Source organism: Cyrtonyx montezumae, unplaced genomic scaffold, assembly GCF_038088225.1.
Source record: "Cyrtonyx montezumae isolate F1298 unplaced genomic scaffold, pur_monq_1.0 scaffold_8, whole genome shotgun sequence".
Taxonomy (NCBI): domain Eukaryota; kingdom Metazoa; phylum Chordata; class Aves; order Galliformes; family Odontophoridae; genus Cyrtonyx; species Cyrtonyx montezumae.
This window is the reverse complement of record NW_027072089.1, coordinates 3,648,510-3,663,699: the sequence shown is the minus strand read 5'-3', so window position 1 is coordinate 3,663,699 and position 15,190 is coordinate 3,648,510. Positions and strand designations below refer to the sequence as shown.

The window sequence follows — 15,190 nt, the reverse complement described above, 5'->3', positions numbered from 1 at the left end:
TCTGTGAAATATTTTGTATGGGGGCCAACTCATCTAACTATGTTTATGCTATATCCTATTAAATTTAATAAATCCTGTCAGAGATAAACCTGGCCTGCACTCACCTCTGTCCCCTAGCTGCCTACACACAATATTAGAAACAGTACAAATTGGATCTCCTAAGGTCAAGTCAATATTCCATGAAAAATTGCCATGCTGGCTACATCCTGCTGGTTAGTCACCCCTGATTTAGAAGAGTTGTTAAATTGCTTACACCTACTTTTGAGGAGGAAAAAAAAACCTTATGAGGAGCTGCACAATTCTGAAACAGTTGCCCACCCAGCACAGCATCGTCCACTTGATATAGTCAATAATATCAAAGAGCCTTGCAAATGAAGCTGAGGGAGAGAAGGAATAAAACACTCCTTAAGGAGAAAAATATAAGAGAATATACTTAAGGATAGCTCTTTCAACACCAATAATTTGGTGAAAGATTTATCTGTGTTCCAAATTACTGGAATGCTAAATTTAAATGTAAATCACAGAAAAGAAATTATTTTGCTCACTGCCTGTAGAAATGCAGTATACAGAACAAAAGGCTAATACTGCAGCAGGGAGAGAACGGAGAGACAAACAAGAAGCTAGCCACATTTCCTGCTGTTAAAACCTGCTAGAAAGCCCTGTAATTATGGACTGGTCTTGAGCCATCCAGCAAAGAACTCCTCAGAAGGAGGAGCCAGGTCCGTTGCCTCCACTTGATACTGTTTTTATACACGTGTGACCAGAACTGTATGATTTAATTCTCACTTTTTGTTCCATACTTCTGTTTGCCTGCTTAATTCTCCTACAACATTTGTTTTTATGCAGCATGCACACTGAGGATCCAAAACCATTGGTTGCTCAACCATCATACTCCTGCACTTCACCAATTAAGCATGTCCCTCAAATTGAACACAGTCACTGAGTGCTTGAACTGCAAAGAACCAAAAGTTTCTCTTTATTATTCTCTCCTCTTTACATCTTCATAGTTTTGTTTATTGCTTGACATTTTTGGAGGTCTTATCCTTAACGTCTCCAACTTTTATTAAGTGCTTTGAAATAAAGATTAAAAGTGGATATGACCACTGCTAAGTACACAAACCCTTCCTAAATATATCTACATTTTCTTTCCAATTTCTCTGTTGAGAATTGCCAATTATTAGCCCAAAAGTATGTAGCATATTAAATATATCGATTTGGCTGTTAATAAAAATAAATAACAATTGAAAGACTTACACAACAGAACTGTGCACTTAACAACTGTCAAGTAAATCCATTACCCTGAAAACAGTAGCTGTTGCTCACTTTTTTGTTAATACAACCTTTGATTTTGTTTTTAATCAGCTTGATGCCCCCTCAAAAACTTACAGCTTGCTATGTATTTAACATGAAGACCCACAGAAACTGCTGTGAAATTTCATTATCAATGACAGCATACAAAGTCTTCATCACTACAACTGCAACTTGAAAAAACAAACTGTAACAACAATGGAGGGAAGAAATAATTAATCTCTTATACAGACATTTCCTGTCATAAACAAAAGCATAAATTAAAGTTGACATGGCAGCTATGATTAATAACTTATCATGATTCATATGCACAGGACAATGAATTTATTGAGGGAACTTACTGATGAAAGGGTGAGGAATCTTTTAATTCTCCTACCTCTGGAAGGGGAAAAATTTTTAAATGTTTTCAATAAGCTGTGCATTTCTAACTAGGATTGAACAAATTTCAGTATACAACACTTCTATTTAACTTAGTATATTGTTATTATAAAACATTTATAAAAAAGACAGCAGGTGTTTAACACGAATCTGACAGGAGTAATGTCACTTCTGAAAATTCAGCATTTATCCAATTAGGTCTAATCAGATATCCACAGCCTTCACAGCTCAATTAAGCAATGTATTTAAATGAGCAGTAGTCAGTGGCCTTCTTTAAGAATCCACTCAAAGAATTTTTAAAATGACCTTATTTTTCATGGTCAAAAAAAAAGCTATTAAATGATGAGAGGTATAAAAATAAAAATAATGATGTTATTCTTTCATTATTCTTGACTGCAATAGAATTTAACAAAGAAGTACTTCAAAAAATCTAAGGTCACTATACAGTAAAGTTCACTTATCGAAACAAAGCAATGCTGGGCTTTACAATAACAACTTACCATAGTGGATTGTTTAAGAAAGCTCTCTCATTTAGTCCTATAACCCTGCTAAAGGGCATGAACCAGCTACTCAGAAAGAAATCTGGCTTGCAGTTCTTACTTTCTGATTACTGACTTTGCTGCTGTGGTATGTATTAATTAATTCATTACTCAACTCCCAAGCTTGCACACTAAAAGAAGAAAAAATAACAAAAAAAAAAAAAATAACAAAAAAAAAAAAAAAAAAAAAACGAGGAAGGAAATCCATCTTGTGGTTTTCATCAGCATTCCCAGGAGTCATCTTTCATTTAGACCACAACAGCACCATGCAGCAGCATAGACTTAGGGAAGAGTGTTTGGACAGTTTCCTGACAGAGAAGAACAAGGTGGTGCTGGTCAACAGCTGGCTGAGCATGAGCCAAGCAGTGTGCCCAGGTCACCAAGAAGGCAGTGTTTTGGGCTGGACATTAGGAAGAATTTCTTTCGTGGAGAGAATGGTTAGACATTGGAACAGGTTGCCTCAGGAGGTGGTGAAGTCACCATCCCTGCAGATACAAGTGGATGTAATTTAGCAATGGGACGTGGTAGGTATGGTTGGAGACTGGACATGATCTTGAAGGTCTTTTCCAACTAAGATGATTCTATTCTATGACTAGTACCTGGCAGAACTTATAAATGTTGCCTAGAAGCCTCAGTCATATAGCTATTAACAAGCTATAAAGGTACCTATTATTTATAGGGAAATACAATTCCCCACGATGCCAGATGCCTGGCAGCTCCTATGGCTGGAAATATTTGACCCTTTTTTCCAGCTTGCTCTTATCAAGGTCCTCTTGATTCTTCACTATTCACTTCTTCAGCCAGCTCTACTCCCTTGCAGTCAAAACCACTGAACCTCACAGTCCTCACACCAGGGCCAAAACTGCCCTTCATCAAGCAGTATTATATTTGCAGCCACTAACTGTGAAGTCGTATAAACACAAAAGAGTCAAAAAACTCAGTAGTGATGCACCACAAAGACAGAGGAGAGGATTCAGCTATTCAGACCACTACCTTGTTAAACTTTCACAGATTATGATGTTGCCACTCCTAGCTGACAGGCATATTGAGCACAGAATGGAAGTATATGGTATGTTGTACAAAATGAGATATCCTGGGGCACATAATGAGGTAACTATTACCATAAATTATGAAGTGGTTAATGGATAAATGAGGGTTGTCATGAAACTGAATTTCAATCTTTTGATAATCAAGTAAGAAACAATAATTACCATACCTGTTTTTCAATAAACTAAAATCACTGCTACTAGCAACACTTTTTTGTTAATGTACATAATACAATTCCCTCCCAAACCTGCCTGCTATATTCTTCCAATTCTGAACAATCTGTTGAACCCCATATCACTGTGATTAAAACAATTTCAGTTTCACTGCTGCATATACTGAAATCATTTCTAATTTGCACCAAAGCTTCTTCAATCGTGTACAGATGACAATGCAAGAAACTGTTTTACAGATGGAAAACTCCACTAGTCTAGAAAACTACCTGAACACTCGAATTTCAAATAGCTTTTCTAAGAGAATTCCTGTTTCATAGTATAGAAAGCAGAAACAACACATTGGAGACGTCCAAGTTATTTTAGTTTCTAAACGTTCAGGGGAAGCAAAGAGGCAAGCAGTAAGCAGGATGCAGCATTATTCTTCTTTTTAGGTTTGTTGGCAGAAAATATGGTGAACGCAATCTCAAGCAATGAGAACAGGAACGAAGAAAACAAATGCCCAGCATCTACTCTTTGTCAGGACAGGAGATTTCAAAATGATGGTGATGAATGGAGGGAGAGTAAATTACAAAAGAAACCATGAGTAACCGAAGTAAGGCCTGGAGGAAAAGTTACAATAAAAATAGAAGTGAAGTGAGGAAAATATTAAGAATGAGGAAGAAAACAAGAAGGTATGGGAAGGGGGAAAAAAAAGACCTTTAATGAACAGCCTCAACCTCAAATATTACTAAAATTATTAAAAAAAAAAAAAAAAAGCTATGTCTAATGGTGAAAAAATAAAACCTAAATGAACGTCTTCTTGAAAAACATTGTACATCTGGACAAGAACCAACTGGTTCAAAAGCAAGCCCCTATGAATGCCAGCTCTACGTTGCAAAGGAAAGATCTAGAACCAGGGCCTCAAAAAAAGGGGAAGATTTCTGATATATATATATATATTTTGGTAAAATTATCCAAAGCTCTATTAGAGTTTGCTAACTTTAAGGCTCAGTGTACGTTCCAAGCCTCTGTATAAGGTTCACGGGAATAAAAATTAACCCTCCAGTTAACATAGCAGCTATATATACAATTAGAAATATATAGTTTCAAGTTAAACTGTTTAACATTCAAGAAATAAACAAAGGGTTTAGAGGTGGTAGAAAACTGTGCAACTTCTAAACACCAGTAAAAGAATAAAATATTTTGCAGTAAGATTCAAATCAATACCTGTAAAAGGCTTAAATTCTTGCAAGAGCTACAAAATCCACTTTGAAGAATGACTGTTTCAAAAGACTTACTGAAAGAGTTATTATCCATTACAATGTAATGATTTTAGAATATGCAAACTTCAATTATTAAATCCGTAGGAAAACAAAAGAAATGCAAACAAGGAAGTGGAAATTAATTACAGAGTTAATCATAACTTCATTCCTGTTTATTACATATTGTCCCAAAAACTGTGAGTGACAAATTCATACACAAATATACGGAAAGTGCAGATTTGAATACGAACATTTGGTAAGTACTTGGTCTGATTTTCTGAAAAGAGTAAATTCTTACTGAAAAAACAGAAAAGGAAGAAGCACTGCTCGTTACTATTATTTTTGTCCACTTCTTCAGAAAGGAAACTTGACAAAATTCAACCGTGAGACAACACGCTTTGTCTTGATACTACTGACATTGTTTGTTATACTACTGACATTGTTACATACTTTGTACTTGCTTTTCACAATTGCTTGTCTTGCAATTGATGTATTTCTACTTTGAAATAATACTCAGGCTGAAATTTAAAGACACTGAAGTATTTCCCATTAAATGCTTATCAGTCGTATGACTTAGGAGAACTCTCCTAAAGAACAGAACTGTGCTAATGTCTATGATCAAACTGGAACATCTTTTTTTCTCATGGTTCATCTTTTCAAGATAAAAATGATGTTGTCTAGGCAAAATCATCATGTGAAGGAGGAAAGCCAAACAACAAAATATGTAGGCTACGGTCAGTTATAGAAATTATATGAAGATACAATATGGTAAATAATTCTTACATGTTTTATGATGTAGCTGGCTACAAAATGGCCTTAACAATACCATAGTAGGGTTGGAAGAAACAACACATACAAGAGTCTATTTAATTCTAGAATATTTTTCACCACAGAAGTTGTCATTGCTTATTCTGCAATTCTATTTTTCTTTATTCCATTTCTGTTTCTATAAATAAAGACAAAATGTCTGGGGAACTACATGGAGAAAACAGCATTTTCAATTAGGAAAGGAAAATGATCTATTGGGTTCTGGTTTTAACAGTAGAAATAACATGTTCAATGCACATAAAAATCATATTAAAACATTTTATAAGAACACAACCAAACTAGTTGGGTCAGTGTTATATCCATCTATCTACCTCACAACTTACTGTTTTATATTTTATCCTTTACTAGATTCAAAGACAAAGAAATTAAGTTGAGAAAGTACTAGAATTCAACGACACACCTTAAAGAAAATAAAATTCTGTTCTCTGACAGCTTTACAATGTTTAAAAGACAACCAGGCCCCAAATATGAACAGCGGGGTAGGAATAAATAATATGCTTTAAAGTAGGGCCCACTAAACATGAAAGGACTTACCGCTGGCATTCTCCAGCATGCAGAATTAAATCTTCATTGTTCCTAGCACTGATGGTCAACTCATGTTCTGTTGAATTGAAGACATCAAGAAGCAGATGACATTGCCGGGTGCTGTTCAGGCAGGTGAAAAAAAGATATCACAATGTCAGTAACACACCACAGGACAATCATACATAAATCCGAGTAAGCGTTTATACATAAATATATGTGCATATTTACATGCAAGCATATATTCACACACAGATATTTGATACCTTAAATTTATATCTTAAATCAGTATTTTACTCTTTTAGTAGAAATATCCTATTTTTAAACTAAAACATGACAGAAGCATATATCCAAGAAGATTTCCATGACAATTACGACCCCAACAATATTAAGTCTTATAAGCATTTGATCATCTGCGTATATTCTCACCCTGCTGTTTTGAGATTCACCTCTACAGGAAAAGGCCGCACATTTTTTTCAGCTCTTTTAGCATTCACAGAAGACAGGTTTTATTACTTCATATTCTCCTGACATATAACTTTTTAAGCAGCAAAATTTTAAATCCTTGCTCAGTTTTTAAGGGAGCAGTTCCATTACAGAATCAGAGAATGGTCTGGGTTGGAAAAGACCTTTAAGATCCTCTAGTTCCAACCTCTGTGCTATAAGCTGAGACACCGTCCTATAGACCAGGTTGCTCACATCCAGCCTGGCTTTGAGTGCTTCCAGGGAGGAACCATTCACAACCTTTCTGGGCAACCTGTTCCAGCTTCTCACCACTCTCACAGTGAAGAATTTCTTCCTAATATCTAGTCTGAATCTATCCTCTTCCAGTTTATAACCTTATATATTCCTTATTGCACTCTACCACATCCTGAAGGGAGGTTGTGGTGAGGAGGGGGTGGGCCTCTTCTCCCTGATAAATAAGGACAGGACGAGAGGGAATGGCCACAAGTTGCGCCGGGGAAGATTTAGATTAGACCTGAGGAAACATTTTTTTTTCTGAAAGAGTGGTCAGGCACTGGAATGGCCTGCCTAGGGAGGTGGTTGAGGCACCATCCCTAGCGCTGTTCAAGAAGCGTTTAGATGAGGTGCTAAGGGATTTGATTTAGTAGTTGGGTAGGGATAGTGATAGGAGGATGGTTGGACTAGATGATCTTGTAGGTCCTTTCCAACCTTATGAACCTATGAACCGTTTCCCCGTGTCCTGTCACTACCAGCCCTTATAAAAAGTCCCTTCCAGCTTTCATGTAGGACTCCTTAAAATACTGGAAGGCCGCTATAAGTTCTCCCTGGAACCTTCACTTCTCCATCCTGAAGAGCTTCAATTTTCTCATCCTGTTCTTGTAGGGAAGCTGCTCCAGCCCTCTGATCATCTTCGTGACCCTCCTCTGGACCCACTTTGCCTATAGAAAAGTGCCTGGAGAAAGTTGCCTTTCTCCACTATGCTAACTACTCTATACAAAAGACAACCTTGTCCCTTCTTACAGAAAGGAAAACACAGACAGGACTAACAGGAGGTCTTATATTCACCAGCTACTGTCCTTCAAATCCAAATTTGCCAAGCTGGATTCATTGGGAATATACAGACTGTGTTTTTGATAACCTTTGGAAGTAATATTGATAGAGCTACAGAAATCTTACTGTAAACTTTTAGTTTTATTTATAAACTTTTCTTCTTTGTGAAACAATGTATAAACAGGGACACTAAATGAAGGTTATAATGTAATACAAATGAAACAAAAAATCAGAAAGAAAATCAGACATAAAATGCCAAATGAAATCATATAGCTATGACAATGCTTTATCAGTCCACTGTGAAATTCAAAACTTCCTCTGAAGCTACTTAATTAAGGAAAATATCCCAGCCTTATGCATCACTATAATTTATCTTAAACTATAAATGACTTTGAAGTTTAAATGTATTTATAACAACATTAGGTGACTTGTCACTAGGAATTACAGAATAAAATAGTACAGCCATTGTACGAAGATTACAGATCATTACAACCCACGGAGTTGCTATCAGAATCATTAAGCAGGGAAAAACAACTTGTATTGAATGTCAGAAATAAAACTCATCAGTGGTTTTAACTTATCACAGAACCACAGAAAAATAGAATGGCTTGAGTTGGAAGGTTCATAAGTTCATAAGGTTGGAAAGGACCTACAAGATCATCTAGTCCAACCATCCTCCTATCACTATCCCTACCGAACTACTAAATCAAATCCCTAATTGGAAGGTACCTCAAAGATCATCTAGCTCCAACTCCATGCTGTGGGCAGGGCTGCCACCCAACAGCTCAGGCTGCCTAGGGTGCCATGCAACCTGGTCTTGAATACCTGTGGCAATGCAGCATCCACAGCTTCTCTGGGCAACTTGAGAGAGAGCTCACATGAAACCAGAAGTTCCCCAAAAGGGAAGAAAGAGAAACACAGTGGTAAGATGACGGCTGTCAGAGCCATCATTCAAGCAACACACAAAAATTCTGTAAGATAGAGTCAAGTGTCTGAGGTAACCAAGTATACTTCTCCTACTGCATAAGAATTTCAATTCAACAACAGTCATTCCAGAGGCAATTAAGCTCTGACAGTGCAAGAGTATAAGAGCTGTTCTTCTACTTTTGAAATAGGTTCTCTGGTGTATGACACAGTTCTCTTCTGAATGTCAAGAGAGAGCATTTCCAGAGTACGTTCAGGAGGAGCCGCACTGCTGCCATGCAGAGCTCTGAGATTGGACATTCTTACAAGTATGGGGTTCAGCCCCAAGTGACAGCAACACCACGAGCAACCAGGCACTGAGCTACAAGTGAGCACTGCCTGGGGACAGCACCATGCCTCTAAGGAAAAGTTGAAAGGAAGGTGGGGGTGGGAGAGGATGTGCTTTTTGGTATTTTTAAGGGTTTTCACTCTTTTGGGGTAAAATTCCAGTGAATACTGAATAAAGATAAGGCACAAAGGTAGCTGAGTGCCTGAAGCAAACATGTCAAAACTCATGAATTTTGAACAAATAAGGAGTCGTGGCTCTTAGCACAAACTCCCTGTCTATACAGCTCACATGAAAGGAATGACTGCAAGAGACAGTAGCTAACCTGTTACCAGCAAGGAACAAGAAAGTGAGAAAAGCAAGCCTGGCTTCCATCTCACCACTGGGTGCAGGACGAGCCCTGTAAAGCCACAGGAAGCTTCTGTCCCTCCAGCAAATGCTAAGAAATGATTTGCAAGTGAAGTTCTGTTTACAAAATGCAGTGTGGAAGGAATTTTTTATTTACCCCACAGAAAGAAACAAACAGTTGTTCAAAATAACATACATACAAGCCTCGTGTAATACTTTTTGGCAGCAGAATCAAAGTTTTGTGAAAAAAAAACAACTGATGCAATAAATCTGAGGGACCTATACAACAGAAGCCCTTCAGAACTGAGCACCATCACTAATTCTAAAGATTCCTGAATAAAAACTCTTGGATTATACAGTGAAAATTATTTGTCACAACATTTTGTTCATGCTTTACAAACACCACAATAAAAATAGCTATGTAGGGGAAGTATTTTTTTTCCTTGTCACTTTAGAGCTAAATATACAGGGAAATCTTTAGTAAAATATAAAAGTCCAAGTTAGAGAATCATTACAGTACTCTGAATTGTAATAATAATAAAATACAAGTATACAAAGCTTGTAGGCAACATGAAGGCAGCAGGAAAATGCACCATTAGAATTCAAGAGTAATTACACATCATCAAAGCAACTACTAGAGCAATAAAAAGTGAACATAATCTACGGCTACAAAAATACAAGAACTGAAACAAGCTTTGAGTACTGAAAATAAGACAAACTCTGGAAAATTATATGTAACACTATAATAAACGGGGAAAAAAAAGAAAGTCTGCAAGTTGATAAAGAGCATTTACTTAAGATCTGGAAAGCAGAAAACACTCTATTTTTGCCACGTCACAAGCAGTAGGACTGTGTAGAACTGATGAAGCTGAACTGCAAGCAGGTGAAACTGAAAGTCCCAGGAAAACAATGAATTAGCTGGGAAGTCTAATTCCATCCTCATATCAATTTTCACTACAGGTAAACTTACAGAAGACCATTCTTTGAAAGACAGGAATGGATTTACCTATTTCAATGTAAGATTTTATAAGTAAATCATAGTCACACAAGTATGATAAAGGCATTCAAGCATGAATTTGCTCAACTGCTGTATGCAGTTTAAGACAGTAATCTGCTGCTTAAACTAAGCTCTGTACCAGAAAAATGTCAAATGTCATATTGTTTTAAGGATTTCAAGGCAACTGAGAAAATCTGAGACCATTAGCCACTGCCTCCATAATAGGTAAATGAGTTTTCTTGAACAGTGTGTAAACTTATTGAAAAAAAAAAAAAGAACACTCATAGATAGATCCAAAGATGATTTTATTACAGACCATAGCAGTCCACTGTAATTTTTGGCTGAAGAAAAGCAGCCATAAGACTCTGTTTCTAGAGCTGCTTGGGAAAGAAATTGTGTCCAGTTCTGGGCTCCCTGGTACAAAAAAGACAGGGATCTCCTGCAGAGTCCAGAAGAGGGCTCCAAAGATAATAAAGGGTGTGGAACATCTCCCTTATGAGGAAAGGCTGAGAGACCTGGGGCTGTTCAGCCTTGAACGAAGAACATTTAGAGGGGATCTGATCCATATCCATAAATATCTAAGGAGCGGGAGGCAAAGGGACAAGGCTGTACTCTTCTCAGCAGTGTGTGGCAAAAGGACAAGGGGAAATGGCCACAAAATGAAGCATAGGAAGTTCTGCACAAATGTGAGTGGGAACTTCTTCACAGTGCAGTGACGGAGCAGTGACACAGCTGCACAGAGAGGCGGTGGAGTCTCCTTCTCTGGAGATGTTCAAGACTTGCCTGGATGCCCACCTGTGCAACCTGTGCAAGGGAGCTGTTCTGGCAGAAGGGTTGGAATCAATGATCTCGAGAGGTCCATTCCAACCCCTACAATTCTGTGATTTGCTCAATTTCTTCTTATTCTACTAAACTATTCCAGGAAGTTTCCTCTTCTTTTAACAAACTATCTACCACCAGGTAGATATTTTACACTAAATATTAGTGGATTGGGAAGGATGTACAGGGTAAGCCACTGGGAGAAATCTGCCAAAATGTACCTGGAGTGACCACATAAACTTCATTTTCCTGGGAAACTCTATTTAAAACTACCCAGAAAAACACATTAGACGCTGGAAATATATATCTTTTCCGAACAGAATGATGTACACATTACTGCACTGTAATAAAAGATGAGTTTAAACAAAGATGAATGCATACAGGTGCAGGGTTGAGTTCTTGAAAGGATTTTACTTTAGTTCCCATCTGCCGTTTTGACTGCTACTGGAAAGGAAACAAGCCTAAGTCAAACAAGCAGTTTCACAGTCGAAATGGAAAAACACTAAAAATCACATTCTGCAAACAATTTCCCTTTCAATTATCTTCTTTGTTTGTCTCCCCTGTTTCCTTTACAAGAATCTGTCATATATTTCACATACAAGATTTTATTTTACAAGTATCATGAAAGTTTATCTCAGGAGGCTGTGCAGGCAAAAGCTAGAATTAGAAAGAAAGATGTTTTCCGCTGGATAAATTATCATCTAAAGGTCTCAGAATAACGTGCCCAATTAAGTCAGTACTTATTTCAAACACTAAAAGATAAGATTTATTTATTTTTAATTCTACAATGTCTTGGAGATTTATTGCATAAATTAATTTCTATTATCTTCCATTACAAGACGCAGGATATAACACAAAGAGAAGTTAGTGACATGATGAATCGAACCATGTATTAAAAGCCTTACAGTGTCGGTTAGGATTACAGAAATAGTCACAGAAGTATGGCCATGGGAACTCAGACAAGAGGCAATTATACTGTGATCTAGAAATTTCTTTATTTCTTTCAGGGGTATTGCAATTTCTATTCCAACCTATTCTGAAATGACTTCAGAGGATATACTTCAGTAACATTTAACACAATATTAAAAATCAGATGCAGCTATCATGCTCTAATGACAGCTCACTGCAGTGAATAATCTTACTGCTGTTCCATTTCTAGCTTTGTTCTAAAGTGAGCTTAAACAAGAAACACTCAGATGGGTTTTGGCAAGTTACTGACATCCTGACTCAGCTTAGTTTGCCATCAACTGAAATGAAGGAGCGTTTTCACACTCACATTTTTGTTTGTTTCTTTCACGCTTTCTTTAAATGGTCATACCCAATACCCCTGCTCAAAACGATGCCAGAGAGTGAAGAGAAGCACTTGGAAATAACAGCAGACTATCACAGGCTGGAATTCAACCCGATTCCCCCAAATCCACCAACTAGCAATTTCACTTCATATAGTGCAGCAAAATGATTTTAAATATGAATTCTAGATCCTAGGCATCTTTGTTCTTGTTAGTTTGTTTTGAATAGCTTCCTTAGTTCCACTTAATTCTTTACAAAATTCACTATAAATGAAGCTTTCAACCTTAGATTAACTCAGAAATTCATATATCTCACTGTCAAAAGGTCTTTTTCACATATTCCAAGAATTGTCCTCATCCGACTTTTCCTAGTTGTAAACCTTCTCAATTACGCTAAATATTCCCAGCACATCTATAAATACTTGCAGATTTATGTTCTCACATCTTCATGTGCCAAACTCAACGTATTTAACATTTTGATCTCAAAAATCAGTGCTCCCAATCTGTAAGCTACTGTCTGCTGCACTTCCTCGAACCTGCTGCAACGTGTGTAATTTGCAGAGAGGTTAGCGAGATGTTTTAACCACTGGAGCTAATCTCCCTCGTGTCATGAGTTCTCACTCATCATCAGCTCAGTGGTGGGAATTTAAATAAAGAACACAGGCTAGAAAGACGTCCAGTCTTGAGAATTCAGAAGTCATTAAACCCATTCCTTGGCAGTTTTTATAAACGATTCATCAGTCTAATTGATCAAAAAGGCTTTACTTGAAATTCAATTAGTCTGGTTTCTTTTTCAACTGTTTTGTTTTTGAATAGAAGAGTGAACCAAACATTGCAGAGATAGTTATTTTATACAGGCTATAACTTGGCCTCTTCACAACAAACTAAAACGACTGATCTTCAGGTGGCCAACTGAAATAGTTCTGCCCTCCTTTCAAAAATCTATGGCATTTGAGCCCTGAAATATTGAAAAATGTAAGGTTAAAAACTGCTGCCCCTCAGCAGATAGTTGATTCTCATTCCAAATATAGTATGAAGACTTAAAAAAATAAGTTATAGAAATGCAAGAAGTGTTTCAGAAAATGCTAAAGAACTTCTCTACTGTGCAACCAACATGTCTGCTAGAAGATGGCAAAAGAAACATGCTATTTACTCCTCCATCATTTGTGAGGATCAGGTTTGGGATGAGTAATTTCTAACTCAAACTTGGCTCCTGCAGGATATATGTTGCAATTTATTGTACTGAAAATACTGGCAGTCATAGAAACAAGAACTGAAATTTCAAAAATCATGTCTTGCTTTGTTATGACCCAAACTTCTGCCCATCCAACAGAGGATCTCCTAAGCAGTCCCTACGCAGACAAGATCATTCTTTTTCTGTCTTAGGTGAAGCCCAAGTTGGAAAAACTTTATACTGACATGACCCAAAGCACTGATAGTTCTTAGACTAGGAGTACACTGCGGGCATGATGCCTTGTTAACAGAACTACATCATTTCATTAAATGAAATACATTAATGCTACAAAAGGAAAATGAAATTACAGTTAGATTAACTGGCACTTTTTAAACTTTACAGTGCCAGACCTGCAGTGTGGCTTTTTATTTTATTTTTTTAATCTGAAATTACTGAACAGAGTCTCAGCCTCTGCTCTCACTAAAAAAGATGTGCAGCTGAAGTTGTAAGGTGGTTTTAAGATTGGAAGAAAACTTGGCTGCCTCAAGAAAATTAAGAAATTAACTTTATTAATCACCTTGAATTTGGAGTATATAAGGGTGAGACTAAGTCTTACCCAAAAGGGAATGCTACATCCTGGTTTCACTGTGCACGGACTTCATCTACAAATCCACATTTTTCAGCTTTTGGAGATGATTGTCATGTACTTTTGTAGAGAAAGCCTAACAGCAAGGGATGAAAAGAAAGAAGTACCTTACACTGCATGCAGAGCTTATGTTACTTCAATTCTGATTATTAATCACAGGACAATAGTATCCTCTCAAAGACAAGCAAATCAAGGATTACAGTAACATGACTAGAGTCAAACAATTTCCAAGCATGAGGCTCATCCATCAGTCCTTTTGGCAGATCAGTGAGAATACAACGAGATACCTAGTGAAACTCCTTGGAGCAGAATCTGGCTGCTAACTCACAGGACATCGTGTCTTCTGACAGGAGGGCTGGTATCTGAGTCAAAATTAAAAAAAAGCTAAGGTGCCCCTAGTGACCAGCACAGATAAAAAGGTCAAAAGGATCTCCTGTCAGACTGTAATACATCTTAACACAGAGTGAAGATGCAGTTAATGAAACTCCTGTCTACAAAGCACAAGCCTGTGCATTAGTGGAAGGTATAATTATGGCTAGATACTTAGAAAAACAAAAACAAAGAAAAAATCAACCCCCACACTCAGAAGAAATAAAACAGCACAGCTATTTCAGTGCCATCTCCCATATATGTCTGCTCAAACAGAAGAAATACCACCTGTGTCTGGAAGACTTCTACATAAACCATAATCTTTATGTTACACCGGGGGGGGGGGGGGGGGGGGGGGAAGTGATCTCATTAACATTTTCCCAGGTTTTGTTTGTTTTTATTTTATTTTCCAGTAAAGACCTAAGGGAAGAATCAGTGTTTAGAGTTTTATATTTCACTTTGATTTTAAGCCCAGCAGCTATTAAGCTACTGTTTCTTATTTCTATTGAGATAAAATGTTAAAAAAAAAATTAAAAAATGGAATCCAGAAAATGAAAACAGTGTTAACTTTCATTCTGGAATGACAGCTGAGAAGGTAAGCTACAAAACACAGCCTCATACAATGACTAAACCAAAAAGTTCAGTGCCTAGAATAGAATTTAAGCAATGAGATCTCAGCTGCAACTCAATGGGAAATCTGAGACAAGTTTTTAAAGAGCAAGAAAAAGTACAAAATTTTATTTTCACT

At 37.1% G+C, this 15,190-nt stretch overlaps 1 protein-coding gene across 1 annotated transcript in view; it reads right to left on the bottom strand.

The window, feature by feature from the left end:
- TRAPPC9 (trafficking protein particle complex subunit 9) overlaps window positions 1–15,190 on the bottom strand; it is a 453,429-nt gene that overhangs the window by 291,644 nt on the left and 146,595 nt on the right. The window contains exon 19 of the mRNA XM_065753627.1: window positions 6,049–6,159. Within this exon, the coding sequence (XP_065609699.1) occupies window positions 6,049–6,159 (111 nt within the window). The remainder of the gene's footprint in view (window positions 1–6,048; window positions 6,160–15,190) is intronic.